This window comes from Cavia porcellus, unplaced genomic scaffold (genome assembly GCF_034190915.1).
Source record: "Cavia porcellus strain 051 isolate PalLab524CR breed Dunkin Hartley unplaced genomic scaffold, mCavPor4.1 scaffold_7, whole genome shotgun sequence".
NCBI lineage: Eukaryota > Metazoa > Chordata > Mammalia > Rodentia > Caviidae > Cavia > Cavia porcellus.
The window spans coordinates 60,543,208-60,559,340 of NW_026947490.1; the positions used below are offsets into that span (position 1 = coordinate 60,543,208).

Sequence of the window (16,133 nt, forward strand, 5' to 3'; positions counted from 1 at the left end):
AAAACAGAACTGTTTTGCTGGTGTAGGCTGCAGAAGCTAGGTACATATTAACAAATATACAAACACTTCTTCAGAGTTCAAACTCAGTTTTCTCTGGGAATAAGTCAGACATATCATAGTTCAAAACATGGACAGATTGCAAGGCTGAAAACTCTTATTGTTAATTGTTCTTTGCTTCAACTCAGTGATTTTCTCGAGCCAGAAAATTACTACTTGGAAAGAGCCTTGACACTAATAACAATGTGCTTTTTTCTGAAAGTGTTCTAAATAAGTTTGTTGATTGGACCTCTTCTTCAGATGTCAGTTTAAATGAAAGTTTTAGAGAGGAAAGCTGCAAATCTGGATTGCAAACAAATAAAACCATTATTAAATGATCTAACTATTGTTACAACATTACTATAACATTGTTTTCTTAATTATTGGATTGAATATTTGTAAATCCATCAACACTGTGTTTGGGAAAATCTCATTACTTGATGAAGGAGTTTTGATAAGATCATCATAGCCCTATTTATATGGTAAAAGAGCAAAGGAGATAGGAAACTAATGTTAATTCACCATCAAGTCCAAAAACAATAATTCTGTCACCAGTTTCCTACTAATGCTTTTTATTGGTAAAATGACTGATTTTGATAATGTTTCAAAGACTACAACATTATTCTTCATATCTTGTTCTTTGTTTATGGTTTATCAACTATTCTCTCCTCAAATTTGAGAATAGTGTGTGATGCGACTTAGGAGATGGCTACACATCTCTAACTGCACAACCACCAAGAACTTCCAAGTTGGTCTTTCTGATCTGTGTAGTGCACGTCCTCTAGAGAAATCTTAATATGAAACCAGACTAAACATGGGACAAGAAATGCAGCCGCAGGAAATTATTTGAGATCACCTCCTTCTGTTCAGAAGGTGGGTGTGCTCTTTTGCCATTCATGTTCTTATTCACCCGGGCTGGATGGAAAGCTTTCATTGTGGTGTCTACATGGCTCCTTCCTCCCCTCCCTCAAACTCCCACGTCACTGCCTTTGTCTGCCAACCTTACCACCCTATAAAATTTCGGCCCCTCACTCCACCTCCCCAAGTTCTCATTCCTTTTTCTGCTATACTTTCTTCCCTCCATCTGTCCCTCTTTTTGCTCTCCTTCCCTCATTTCTGTCTTTTCTTTCTTTCTGATTTGTTAAGACACTTGTCACCTTCTAGCATCCCATGCACGTAATTAGTTTATCTGTGGTGTGCGCTGTTTATGGGCTTCCCTCTCTACCTAACATAAACTCCACAAGGGCCAACATCTTTGATTGTTTTGCTTACCCTGTGGCTAGAAAAGGGCCTGGAATGTGACAGGTATTTTACAAATATTTCAGTTGTTTTAATTAATTAGAATAATAGGAACAAAGAATATAAATTATATTCAGTGTTGAGTTCAGTCCAGTTGCCAAAGATTAAAATTCCACAGAGAGCAAACAGGGAATTTGTCTAAATTAAGAATACTAAAACAATCACATTCTTTCCCTAAATTTGAAAAATAATTAAAAGTTACTCAGCTTCTCTAATCCTTAGTCTATACTGTTGTAAAATGAGTGGTTTGACTTAAGTGACCTCTTAAGGTCCTAACTTTTGACAGTCTGTGAATTAATGACCAGGAGGGAGGTCAATGAATGAAAAAAAATTTTGGTTAGGAAAAGTATGTGTTGTTCCAAAATCTATCTCAAAAATAGCTTTTAAAAACCTTGTATAACAACTTTTCATGGCCAGCATCTTATCTATAAAATGAAGGAATTGCATTAGATAATTACAGATGTCTTCCTGACCTCAAATATTTCCCCCTTTTTTTACATAGAGTTACTGTTTCGCTTTGTTCTCTCTTGCCCTTTTGAGCTACCTTTAAAAAAAAATTGTGTATATTGTGACATTTGTAAGTGGATCCTGAAGCCCTTCCCCAGGTCCCTCCTCATAGATGCTTCTTGCTGTTCTTAGTTCTTACCGCCAGGGAATCCATCCCACAATTCCAGCCGGTCATAGCGACAAGCCATCCCTGATGGATTATTTGAGTCAAGCTCCAGGTCAAAACTTTCAAATTCCAGGATAATCTCGGACATCTTTGGTGCAAAGATAATATAAGTACATTCAAGGCTGTTGGGGTATTTTTCAGGGAATCCAGGGGACTTTATCACTCCAGTGGGTGATGTGTAGTTCTGGGAACATTCAGGACCTATGAGTAAAAGAAAAAAGGAGAGAATGAAAATTCCACTGAAACAACTTTACTGACACATAACCAAGGCAGAGACAGAGTACTTTTCTAATAAAAGTTCACCACTATAATCACTGTCCTAATCAGGCATTACTCAGCCTTTTCATGTTAGTGATAGTATGGCAAGTCACATTCAGATTTATTGTGTTCACCTGAGCTTTGCATTTGTGTGGAGCAATTTAAAGACTTCTGCTGTTGCAGAAGAAAAAAAATGACAAATATAAAATCATGTGGGAACAATGAATAAGCTGCAGAAATCTTGACAGAGCCCTAGAGAAATAATTATAGCCCCTTCAAACCTACATCTTTAAATCTTGAATCTGACAGCACTTTATTGGTGAAATAGAACATTTACAAAGGCGAGGGAGAGAATTCAGGGGAGGGAGTTTGGGTTTCAGATTCCTACACCAGTGACTAAGTAACCGTGCCAGATGTGACCTATGCCTCCTTGACAAACTAGATGTGAAAGGTAATTCGTACTGTACCCAGGGCGAGTGAGTCATTCTGAATGGTGTTGACACAGGTGTGCCAGTACACGTGGCTCTCGGTGAGGGCACGATAAAACGTGATTACAGGTCATGATGGTGGGAGTCATCTGATATCAAAGTTGGCACGCTAACCTTTCCCAAAGTAATAGCCACAGCAATTTATAGTTGCTTGTTAGTGGACGTGCAGGCGCATACACACACACACACATTGGTAAGGTCCACTTTTAATGACTATTCGATACTATCGAGACTTCCCAAATTGTAGTGCTTTGTAATTGGCAATGACCAGGAACACTCATGCACATGTGGTGGGTTAACCTCACAGAAGCACGAATGAGCACAATTTCAGTTCACAGAATCTAGTGTTGAGTAAGTGGTGTCTACTGCACGATTGAAAACCTGTCCATCTACACTGACAGGAGGTATCAGCACTGCCCTCCTTACCACCAGCAGCGCTGTGATTTTCAGACAGCTACACTTAAACTCTCTGTGAATTGGAGACGAACTGATCTTCTAATCCCACCATCAAATCTGGGGATGTCTGACTCAGCAATTTCTTTCCTGCATCACTGTCTCACTGTCACCTGCAGAGAGACACGATGGACTCCTGCAGTGTCACATGAGGATTCAATTCTGAGTAAGGTGGTGTGTTGAAATTGAACCTTCTTAACTGAACCGTCTAGCAGAATGTTGGCAGTCACAGGTAACTTATTAGGTGTAACACAGGTCAAATGTAACCAGTAGATCTCTGTGTTTGGTGGCTTGGGTCAGGAAGCTGAATCTCCATCTCAGTGTACCTGGGAAACTGCTGAGAAAACAAACCAATTGTTTCCCCTGCACACGTGTTGGGTGTGTGTGGCACGGGAGATTCAAGAAACAGGACTTGTTAGGTGGACACGGTAACTTGCCCACAGAAGTTTACTATACTGTTGAACCTTGGCTGTGGTTCACACTCCACCATATTAATGTGTTGCATATTGTCAGCTCAATTCCAGGTAAAGTTTTCAAATCCATTTCTGAATTACGGTGGGGGCTCCTGAGAGCCCAGTGACTATGCCAGTTGGAGTCATTAATTCACAGGGAATAATATATATTTATACTAAAATATACACATATATTTTGCATATTATATTTTGGGAGTGCTTTAGAATTTTATTTCTTAAATATAGGGACAAAGACACTGGATACCTCCAACTTCCTTCCTGGTGGGGGAAATGGTTTAGGTAGGTTACAGAAGACAAAGCAAACAGCAAACCACAGTGCACGTACTAATCTCTCCTTTGTAAAAGGATACACTTTTCCAGGTGATATTCAGAGTCAGTGGAGAAATAAAAACAAAAACTGAACACATTTCCACGACCCCCCATGCCTAGCCGTGTCCTATGTCCTTGGTGGCAACCACAGGTTTGCTCACATGTTTAGACAAAGAGTGTGAACCTGTGTGTGTGTGCACGCCACAAGGTGAGGCAGCAGAGCACCACTGAGCACCAGGAGCTGAGTTCCAGCCCTGTCTCTACCACTGACATACTTGGGACCTCAAGAGGCCTCTTAACCTTCCTGATTCTCAAATATGTGCATAAGACAAATAGTTGGGCCTGTGGATTTGAAAAACAAACCAAAAAAAAAACCCACCACTCTGCCTACTTAAAGACCCTGTAATTGCCTATTTTGCTCCATTAGCCACCAAAGTTTGTCTTAATGTTTTAATGTTTTCTTTGTCACCATTGCATCCACAATTGACTAGGTGCTTTTTCCAGAAAGGACAGTGGCGAGACTGGGCTCAGGGGTCTGTGCTGAGCATCTGGGCTGAGCAGGGTTGTAGGCAGCAGCCTTGTGGGCCAAACAACAAATGGACCACAGAGAGAGGTGACTTTAGAAGCCAACAAACACTGGGCTTTTGATGTGTTGCACAAGCTTGAGAGTTTTTGTGCAGCACCATGCAAGTCACACAGTTGTTAACGACAGCGGGAACTGATTGTAATAATAGCTGCATAACACTTTGGTATTATTACAAAGCATACAGACTCTTGGTCACCCAGTGCATATCAAGTGGGCAATCTTGGTCTCCATAAATGGTACCCCTTGCCCACTCTGAGACCCATTAAAAACTGCCACACCCTCTTACAGCACCCAGCATCAGGGGGAGGACAAGGAGAGTGACAGGTGGGAAATAGGATCTCCTACAGAAATTGCTTTGCGTGAACGGGAACAATTATTGGGTAGGTGACCCACAGTTTCGGTATCAGAGAAACCAGATAGAAGAAAGAGTGGGGTCACTGGGAAGAGAACTAGGGAGGCCCAGGGTAACTCCCGGAAAAATAGAAGAGACTGAGACTGGCTTGCCGGGCGTCAGGCAGGATGGTCTGTCTGCACTTTCAGCCATAGGGCCTCAGAAATGGCCCACTCTCTCTGAGAATGTCAGTCCTTTGCTTAAAACCTCAAGGCCAACAGATAGAAGATCAATTTCTTGGTGAATTAAACTCTGATTAATATATTTCATGTGTTTTGGGGCTGGGGATTTAGCTCAGCGGCATAAGCACCTGCCATGCAAGCAGGCGGTCATGAGTTCGATCCCTGGTACTGATTTTAAAAAAAAAAAAAAATATATATATATATATAATTCATGTGTTTTGAGGAAACTGAAATTTCTGGACCCTGAAAAAAGTGCTATATTTTCAAAAGAATACAGTCATGGTTTTTACGGCATCATTCAATGACTTTTGAAGCAAAAAGTCTATGACATATATATTTGCTTAAATGTATTTTATTAACAATTTTCATGCAGTATATGCAGTGAAAGAAAATATACTTTCTTTTGCCATTTTCAAGTACTAATTTCATTGTGAAATAAAACATATATAAAAAAATAAAATATTCCATGTGTGGGATATCTGAATGTGTACAAGCATTCTGCACACACACTCTCCATGTACTGTACACAGCAGGCACATACATCGGAGATATCTCAAGTGTACGCATAGAGTAAAATGCAGATTAATTAGGAGGAACATCCCATGAAGAGTATATCTAGAGTCAAGTTTCCAAGGATGTCAAGGACATTCTGGAAGAAAACAAGAGCTCTGAGTTTTGAAGGCACCAGCTTTGTTCATAATCCCTGTGACACTCTTGTCTCCACACACATTGTCAGTATCAGGCATTGGTTACATGTTCTACATCTCATCTGATTTTTCCAGCAAGCCAGGGTTGGGTACTATTCTCCATTTTTTCAGAGGCGGAAGCCAAAGCTCTATGCATATATACCAGGAGACAGTGGAAGTGTAAACTGACACTCAGGTCTGCTGGGCTTTACCCAGTGCATCATGCTGAGGCTGGAGGCCAGGCTGGGCTTGGGGTGGGGGTCTGTGAGAGCTGTGATGGACAGAGTCAAGAGCACCACAACTTGATGTCTAGCTGTGAGCAGGGATTGAGTGTTTACCCAACAGATGATGGAGACCCATTGTAGGCATCTGGAAGACGTGGTTGGAGGCCTGTTAGGGAAGCTATGTGTAAGATTAAGCAGCAGGAAGAGAACCACAGTTTGAGCCTGTTAAGTTAATGGCAGTGGACATGGAAAGGAAGTTCACTGAGATCTCTGGGTGAAAATTAAATAGAACTGCAAGCCGTGTCCATGTAGGGAGTAGAAGAGAGAACAAATAGAAGGCTTTAAACCTCACGGCTAGTGCTGGACACCAGGGTAGGGAAATTATGGCGGAGTTGAGACTCACGGAAATGCAAGAAGCTGAGTTCATTTGGGAGGAAGATGAAGAATAAGATGTCTGATCAAAATATATGGTGAATATTTATATAATTTTAAAAACTTTATTACAGGGCCCAGGGATGTAGCCCAAGTGGCACAGTGCCTGCCTGGCAAGTGCAAGGTCATGAGTTCGATCCCTGCTACCAAACCAAAACCAAAGTGAAGAAACATGTTATTACAGTAAAAGACTTATGGCTACTAATCCACCTCAAAATATGCCCCCTTGCTTTGAATATACTTGTCTCATCATTCTTGCCACTTTCTTGAGTGTCTTTACAAGATATGCTTGAAATATGATGAAAGCCACCACCACATGCCATCTGACAAAAAGGCAGGGTTGTAAAAACATTAAAGTGTGTCCTCATCCACCATATTCACTGTGCAACTTCTGTCTCTTCCCCAAAGTCAAAATCACCATGAAAGGTAAACATCTTGAATTTATTCAAGAAAGTGAGGCAGCCTTTATATTGCAACCCTAAAGACACTCATGAAAGAGCACTTCCAGAACGGCTTCCGAAAGCTGTAAGAATGGTAGAATCAATGTGCTTGAAGCAGGAGGGAGTACTTGGAGGGAAATTGGTGACAATGTATCTTGTACTATAATATATAAAATTTTTAAACAAAATATTCACCAAACGGTTTGATCACGCCTGGTACTTAATGACCTAGGGCCGGATTTCTCTCCTCTCTTTCAGCCATGTTCCGGTCTTTGGGAAATACAGCAAAACTTTGGATTGTAACTTACTCTGTGAGTGTTCTGTAAGAAGAACAAACATTTCTAATAAACCTTCACTTAATAGATAAGTAAGCTCTTTCAGGACAAGTAGCGTGTGATGCTGAATATCACATGAGCAAAACTGAGCCACTGTTCACCCCTACTCTTGCTTCAGGATTGTGGGTGAAAATCTCCCAACAGCAAGAGGTTAAGGAAGAGATCTCACCTGCAGGGGAGGAAGGAACAGATGCAGGAATCCACCACTTCGAATGAGATTAGTGTAACATTGTGGGAAACTGCCAAATTCTGTAGAAAGTGCCACCTGAATAAGACTTTAGCAGTGCAAATAATGAAGCTGATGAGGTGACAGTGCGATACCGTGTGTGCTCAAAATGCTCAAAAGAAGGTACAAGCAAGGGTCGTTGGAGGGGGTCCTTGTTAAAGTTGCACAAAAAGGAAAAGATTCCACTGAGCAGATAGATAACACTGATTCTGTTAGGAATAGTGAAAGTCCTGTGACACAATAACCCTCCATTTTTGTCTGCCTCACACCAGCCACCAAGGTTTCCCAAGTGCAGGTTAATTTGTTTTTTTTTTTTCTTTATATTTTGTATCTTCTACATTATTTTGTATTATTTCACAACATTGGAATTGCTTTTATGTGAATATGTTGAATTATGGGACACCTGAGTTTCCATTTTTGTCTTATGAGGAAATTCAACCTGAGCTATAAGTGCTTTGGATTACAAGTAGTTTCCAGAACGAATCATGCTTGCAAACCAAGGTTTTATTGGACAGAAAATGAAAGGCTATTCCCAGCCTCTTTCCTGACCATTTTTGTTTTTGATAGCACTATATGCAAGAAGCAAGTGGATGTATTATATACGTACATACGCATACATGTGACTTATCTCCCAAGTCAAGCAGCTCTCAGTGCAAGAATATGCATACATATATAATTATCCACTCATAGAGATTTCACGTATGCATTTTTATACTAAAAGCATGAGAAGTATTTTCTGATATTTTTTGCAGTGGAAGTATATCGCTCTTTATGGAAGGTAAAAGCATAAATTTATCTCTTGGGAAATCCAACAGTTTTTAATGATCATTTAGTCACATTTGTTCTTCTGTATGTGTCTCACTCACCTCGCTTGAAAATTTCATAACGAATGGAAAATCCTGCACCATGTGTTTCATAGTCCGAGACAAATTTGATGAAAAGAAATTGTCCTGAAGACACTACAGGGGAGGGAGCAATCTTCCCACAAAACTTTCCCCATAAACGTCCATTTTCATTTTCTCCATCAATGATTTCCACGTAGTCATACCTAGCATGCAAACAGGAGGGAGACATTAGGTTGATGAGAAATGCCCTTTTCATTGCAATTTTAAAAACTAACATTATCCAACAGTCTGCCAAAGGTGGGGGGGGGTGCTGTCTGCATTCACTACTGAATTACATGGAGGGAAAAATATCTAGCAAAATGAAATAATTAAAATGGACTACATCATGTCTGTATATATCATCTGGCAACACAGAACTGTTAAGGATAATGGTGTCCATTATACTCACAGACAATGTCAGTTAAAGTAACCAATTAGCAAGAAAAAGAAAAATCTCATGAGCACAATTCTCTATTATTAAATTGTGTTCCTTTGTCTATGGTGGTGGGGTGTCAATACATAATGCTATGCATTCTTTTCAAACTGTGAAGTTCTTTTATGAATTCAAAATGTCTCCTTAACTGGAGCTTTCCATGAAGAATACTTTGATTTCTGTGAGCAACCCTTTAAACATATGGCCACAGAATAATAAACAGATTCTTCACTATTTAACTCAATTCCACAAACTCCAGACTTCCTAGGGGGGGAAAAAAAAAAACCTCTCTCAGTAGCCACTTTCAACAGTGAAAAACACTCATTTTCTTCCGCAAACCACGATTGGGTCATAAAACATAATTTATCCACAGGAAAATAAAGTTTATTTAAAAGTGGAAAGTACGTTTGTTTATACCTACCAGTCTGCATTTTCAAAGGAATATTGTTGGAAAAAGAAATATGAACACATGAAATCATTGAATTTATGAGATTAAGAAAATTCAGATTTAATAATGTTTCACTACAAAGATGTATAATAAAGTGACAATAAAATATTATTCTACAGATTATACTGAGATAACAGGTATACTTGGATTAAAAGATAGAAAACCATCACCAAACACTGCTATGCCTATGGAAAATGAGAAGATCTTTGTTTATCTGGGGTTATACATTTCTTTAACTTACTTTTTTTTTTCTATTTACAAATCACTGGAGAATCTAATTTGTCTTTATTTTTCTCCTGGGACCAACAGGAAAACATTAATAGCCCATCCATTTCAAATCTTTATTTCTGGTTTTAACTCAGTTCAAAAATCCTTGGACATATTAACTTGAGCACGACTCAAATATGACAGTCACGTAAATTATATCTGGCAATTAAAAAAAATCAAAGTGAGGCGAAATCTCATGCTGACCAGTGTCATCTTTAACGACTCCCTTTCAGCTGCACGGGACACACTATGTTTGCACAAAGTCTCAGGAGACAACCACAAAGATGATATTACGAGTTGGAGTGGACAGCTTAAGACTTCCTAAATTAAAAAGGACATTACCTCATCAGTTAAAATTGCTTGCCAGCTTTGTGTATATCAGGAATAAAATAAAGCTGACATTGATGGAGCAACGCATTAACATATATGCATTTCTCCCCTTGCATCTGATATTTCTAGTAGTAATCATGTGGCTTGCTAACCTTGTGTCCCTCCACAAAACTGTGGAAATACAGAGGAATTGTTCCTTTCTCAATCCTTGGAGAGATTTTTGCATTTAAAAGAAGACAAAGGCAGAGAGGGAGGAAGAGGAGGAGGTGGAGGAGGAAGAAAGCATTAATGCTCACAATCCTAACCAGCTTTTATAGTCAACTTGGGGCAGCTGGAAGGAGCCCCGTCTCTGCATTCATTAAAGCCTCCCAAGTTGGCATTTATGGAGTAATTCCTTTTATCGCTGCTGCTTCGTTGACAAGACGGGTCTGCATGTTTTGCCCCACGCTTTCTCATAATCTAACTGGGATCTGAACTGCTGACTGGCCTTGGTCTGGCAACTGTGCATCCAGCATTGGAATATAGGCTTTTTACTTGAATCTCCACATGGTCTGAATACTAAGTGGCCAAATCCTGGTGCATGTTGCTTGGCAGGCACAAATCGGAGAGGTAGATCAGGCATTTTGAAGAACTAAGGCCACTTCTGGGAGGAACTTTCTCACAGGTAGAAGGGAGCTCAGCTAATATAGTGCCAGCAAATTACAACTCAGAAAATGCTGGTATTTTAATTCACATATCCTCTGATAGTAAATACTAGGCTTTCTTCTTGGCAACAGCAAGATATTTTTTTAAATGGGGGAGGGGAACTAGAATTCCTTCCCAAGTGGAGATAAGTCATTGCATAGTTAAGTGCCAATTTTAGGAAATCGAATTATTCAGGGGTACTCTATATTTATAAACTGGAAGGCTGCTGCCATGCTAGCCCTTCCCTTCAAGGTACTGTCCAGCGAGACCCCAGGGAGAACCATAAATAGTAGTTCCTGGAAATACTCAGGAGGGTGCGTGATGCACAAGTTGCGAAGGGGAGAATTGCCAGGGAAGTTAGGGAAGCAGCTTGTGTCTCCCTCTGGAGTTGATACCAGTTCCACTCCATAAGTTTCTCACTGGCAAACCCTGTGCCAGGAATGCAGCTGGTGTGCCAGCATCCCTCTCTAGAGACTCAGTGTGTCACCACAGCAACGCACCCAGCCTGAATTGGCCTGAGGCCCAGGATACTGAGTTTGCAAATTTCGATCCCCCAGCCGGCTGCACATTGCTCTGTTGCTGCTGCCGCTGTGGCAAACACCACGATACATGGCCTGATGTGTCAGCCTCTCTAGTGGTGAGGACAGAGGTCTGCAAAGGTGGAAGGGAAGGCGCCAGCTGAGCTCTCGCTGGGAACCACTGTGCTCCAGCTGCTGGAAGAGAATTGGGAATGGCACCTGAGGAATCAAGTTCATGGGGGAGAGCTGAGAAGGTAGATTCCTCCTTCCATGTGTGTCTCAGCTCTGCTAACAGAATGTCCCAGGTGACAAAGGAGCTTGTTAGGGTCCAAAGACCACTGTCCTTCTATGCCAGGTTCCTGAGGATGGGCCTCTGTGGGTCCCTGCTCTGTGCCCGTTCAACATGGGGATGGAGCCATAATGTGGCCTTTGAAATATTCTTTGATCTTCTAGACATCCTTTCATTCCTTAAGTCTTCTGCCTTAAACTTTCCCACTGCACAGAAACAGCAGTAAACAGGTAGGAGGACATTTCCTGGGAAGTAATGCAAAGACCTCTACCTAACCGTTTTGCAATTGAAAGGTATTTTGCCACGGGTTTCACTGTTAGGGTGTAAGACCCCGAGTGGCTCTTCCCACGAGTGCCCTGCCCTAAAATCTAAGCTCTTTGAGCTACTGGCATCTTGTTTTATTACCTCCCCACCTGGCCCTCCCTAGGCTTATGTGGGTGGTAGAACATTTTGAATGCCAGTAGTAATCAAAGGTTATGTTTCTCAGAAGAATGATAAAAGAATAAAGATTTCCTTCTAAAAATTCCAAAAAGGATTACCCAAAGATTATTTTATACCTTTGGAAAATTTGAATTATGGTTTCAGGAAAATGGCCAAGCAGGGGTAAAAGTGATGGGAAACAGATAAATACATTTAGTCACTCAAGGCCTGTCTCAGACCCTTTATAGGTGTGCGTGCTGAATCCGCAGACAGCATATTTTATTTACGCCAGATTTTCTCTCAGAAGTGCAAATGACTCTTTGGTGGAGCCTATTAATAGCAAGAAAGTGAATCCTCACCATGGTGTCACTTATACAATGAGCTACTGTACCAAGCCCCCAACCCTGGCTTCTGGACATTCTCACATTATTAGGAACAGGGTTTTAGGTGGTGTCTTTTTAATCTCCTTCCAGGAGATCTACCCCTTGGGCATAGGCGTACTCATAATGGAGAAATCTGATACCTGACATCCTATACCAGAGTGAGAAATGATGTTGGTGAACATAATTTTCACCTGCACAAATGTGTTTCTATGAATGTTTGGTTTATTTTGCACACGGCATTTAACAGCTGTTCCAATTGAACAGCAAACAAATGGTGCTCCTAAGACGTATCTCAGACCTCTCTCAGAAGAAAGCAGGTTTTCTCCCACGCATTAGAAAGAGGACTTGGAAACAAAAATACAGAATGGTGACACCAGGAGAAGCCAATCTGTGAGCCCAGTGATTTCATGTGAGACGTATCCCTCACCAGCCCAACTAGCTTGCAACGTTCTAATCGTTCTGATCAAGATATGTGAAAACCCTTACCATGGTCATAGCCTCTTATTAACAAAAGAATTTCTTAAAATCTACTTTAAGAGAATAATGTGGAATAATATCAACTATTTAAATACATTCACATTATGGAATACTATGCAGCTATTAAAAGAATGTTCAACAAAAGGGTTTTTTATAATTGTAGTTGAAAAGTAATTTATATTCCTATAGACAGTATAGTCTCAATTCTTATTCATATACAGACAAAACACTAGAGGGAAATATATAAAACTGTTATAAGTAGTGATTTCCATCACTTATAGTTATAAGATTATGCTTTTTATTCATTTTTATATTAGTAAAATAGTTTACAATGATTCTGTATGCCTTATAATATGATAAAAATTATTTTGAAGAGCATTATCTGAGTATAAAACAGCAAATCTATATCTGCTTGCTAGCTAACAGTGTTATATCCTAGGTTAGAAGCTGCTGTCTTTATGAAGTTTTATTTGTTTGCTACCTTTTTTAAAAACCAACATATCTGTGAGACTCTATATGATTTTTTTTTTGGTACCAGAAGGTTAAATTGAATCAAATTATATCTAATGCTTTCTGAAATGCTGGAATAATCTCAACACTAAGAGTAATTTCCAAATTTTAAACTCCTGGGCTATTGACAGGATCTTGCTTTATTATGTTTACATATTTCTTAGTAAAGCTTGTTTCCACATTTATAAAGTGATTTTTCTTCCTTCCAAATCAAACGTTTGTAGAAAAATGGATACATCTTGAGATTATAATGGTAAGTGAGATAAATCAGATACATAAACTTAAATATCATGTGGTTTCCTTTATATGAGAAACTTAAAGTATACATAAAAGTATACATAAAAAGCAAAATAAAACAGGAATGATGGGAAGCAGGGAGGTAAGATCTTTCTCAGGAAGAAGATAAAGCGACAGATGGACGGGGAAGGAGGGAAAGGAAAGAAAAAAAAAGATTTAAGATTGTCGTGGGCATGTAGAAAATACACACAAGAAATATAAATATCATGTACTGCTAACATGGACTGTTTTAAAACATGGAAGACTTTCCCGTGTATTTCATTTAATGTATCTATCTTCGGTCTATCATCCTATATATTATATCAGGATAGTGGAACACTAGCGTTTGAGTCAGGACTCCTTTAGGTAGGAGAGTGGTTATTTAAGTAACATTTCCATTTTCTCACCACTGAATTCCTAGCAATCATCCAATTCAGATTGTATCTGAGTTGACTGAGAGCCCAGGCAAGGTTTTTGCTGTCTTCACTGCTCTAGAATGAGCATAATTTCCAAAATTCAGGGATGACCCTCTGGACTTCTTGGGCTCAAGCCACAAAGCTGTGAAGATAACTCTGCGGGGAGCAGGGGTTAGTGGACTTCTCATTCACAGCCACTGCTGGATTTGCCTACCCCAGACCTTCCCACCGCCGACACCTACACTGCCTGGAAACGGGGTCGACCCCTCATGCCTCAAAACATAAAAAATGTCTGCAGCAATGTTTGTTAATGCCGTTTGGTTATGTCACTGCCTTTCTCAGAGACACACCCAGGATCACTCTTGAGGTCACCCACAGGCTTCCAGATGACTCTGCTCTGAAAAATTCCAGTGTCACATAGTGTTCACATTACATTCCCTCTTACGAAGGTGAAGAAAGGTTTCATATGTGTCGTACTCAAGTGACCCATTCCCTAATAATCAAAACACAGAAAGATTCACAGAGCCAATTTCATACATTAAAAAAAATAAGCTTTTGCAATGTCTCAGGTTGTAATAATGACTATAATTTCATTGAAGCCATAGAAAACAGATGATTGGTTAGATTCACCAGGTACATGAGTTCACCAGGTACATGAGTTCCCAGGAAACAAGGTATTAAAAAATAAAGACAAAATATTCAAGAAAAAAGGCTGTAGTGGAATAAAATGAAAAGAGATAATGACTCTGAGGGCTAAAATGAGTCAGGGCTGGTCACAGAGACAACAGCACACAGCGGGTTCCTGCTGTAGAGGAACAAACCCACTTTCACGGTTTAAAGCAGCCCCAAGGATGAGCTCCTATCCTATGGGCCTGCAGCCTGGTGTGGCCCAGTGCGGCTGGCTCTCTATCCAGGTGTCTTGAGGTTGAGTCCAGGTGCTGCCCGTATTGAGCTCTCACTGGAGCTCAGCATCCTTGCCAAAGCTCCCTCAGGTAGGGCAGAACTCAGCTCCCCGCAGTTGCAGACCTGAAGACTCTGCTTCCTTGTCTGCTGCCAGTGCCAGTGTGGGCTGCTCTCAGATCCCAGCACCACCTGCGTCCCATACAAGAGGCCCTCATCACATTCCAAGCCAGCTGCAGCCTCTCCTTCACCTTGAATTCTTTTCCTGCTTGCTTCAAGACTTTAGGAAAAGCTCAGTGCCTTTTCAGGGTAAACATCCACCTAGGATAATCTTCATTTCTTGAGGTCAACTGAGCTGGTTCCTTAAGTAAATCTGCACAATTACTTTGCAGCATCACTTAGATTAGTGTCAAATGGATGTCTGGGAGAAGGTGTGTGCACCAGGGGATGGGGACCAGGGGCTGGGAACCAGCTCAGGTAGGACACACGGAGACAGGAAGCTTCTATTGATATTCAAGGCATGAGGGTTCATCCTTTCATACCACCTGGTAGAGTGAAGAGGAGAGGGGTTCAGAGGAAGGCAAGGGCAGGACTGGGACAAGGAAGTGATGATAGGAGCCACTTCAATGTCCTTGTGTCATATCGCTTGTTGGTTTAAGAGCCCAAGTCCACAGACAACACTTACAATGAAAAAGAAAGAAGGCTCTAAGTTGAGCCAGATTCTCTGGACTGAAATTCTAAGACAGTCCAAGGCACATGTCTACAGACTGAAAGGTGCAAATAATTTAATTCAAAACTAAATATATTCAGGAGGCTGAGGCAGGAGGATCACTGTGAGTTCAAGACAGCTGGGTTACAAATGTGAGCTCAAGGCCAGCCTGACCTGCATAGTGAGACCTTGTCTCAAAAAAGACAAAAAACAAACAAACAAACAAAAACCCTGAATATATAAAAGAATTCAAGGCATAGGTAAAGTAATGCTCAAAATACATAATTTTAATAGGAAATATTTGCACTATAAATTTTTAGTTTCCGAGAAATTTTACTTCATATGATTTACTGGCAAGATAGGTTTAGAAAAAATCTTCAGATGAGAAAGCATTTCTGATTTAACTCAGATTACAAACCCCAAAGATACATTTTAAGTGGAAGCTAAGGAACATCTTCCTTAAAATAACTGTGCCCTAGAAGTGATGGAGTCTTCCAGTGTGAGACTCCCAAAGTTCAAGATTTTGAATATTCACATGCCTTTAATTACAATAAATTCAGTTCCCAAGGAAAACTGTACCATCTGGAAGATGTTAACGTCATTTACAACTTGTTCACCTCCTTATTTCCATAGAAAATTTTTATTCCTTGCCAACTTTCCACTGTTCTCAAAAAAAAAAAAAAAAAAAAAAAAACAGA

The 16,133-nt window shown here is 40.3% G+C and overlaps 1 protein-coding gene across 7 annotated transcripts in view; it reads right to left on the reverse strand.

Annotated features, from left to right (window-relative positions):
• Window positions 1-16,133, reverse strand: part of Nrp1 (neuropilin 1) — a 136,806-nt gene that overhangs the window by 74,667 nt on the left and 46,006 nt on the right. For all 7 annotated transcript variants that reach the window (XM_063253669.1, XM_005003200.4, XM_005003199.4 and 4 more), the window contains exons 3-4: window positions 8,358-8,539; window positions 1,982-2,209 (exon numbers count right to left, since the gene is read on the reverse strand). In XM_063253669.1, coding sequence (XP_063109739.1) covers window positions 1,982-2,209; window positions 8,358-8,539 — 410 coding nt within the window. The remainder of the gene's footprint in view (window positions 1-1,981; window positions 2,210-8,357; window positions 8,540-16,133) is intronic.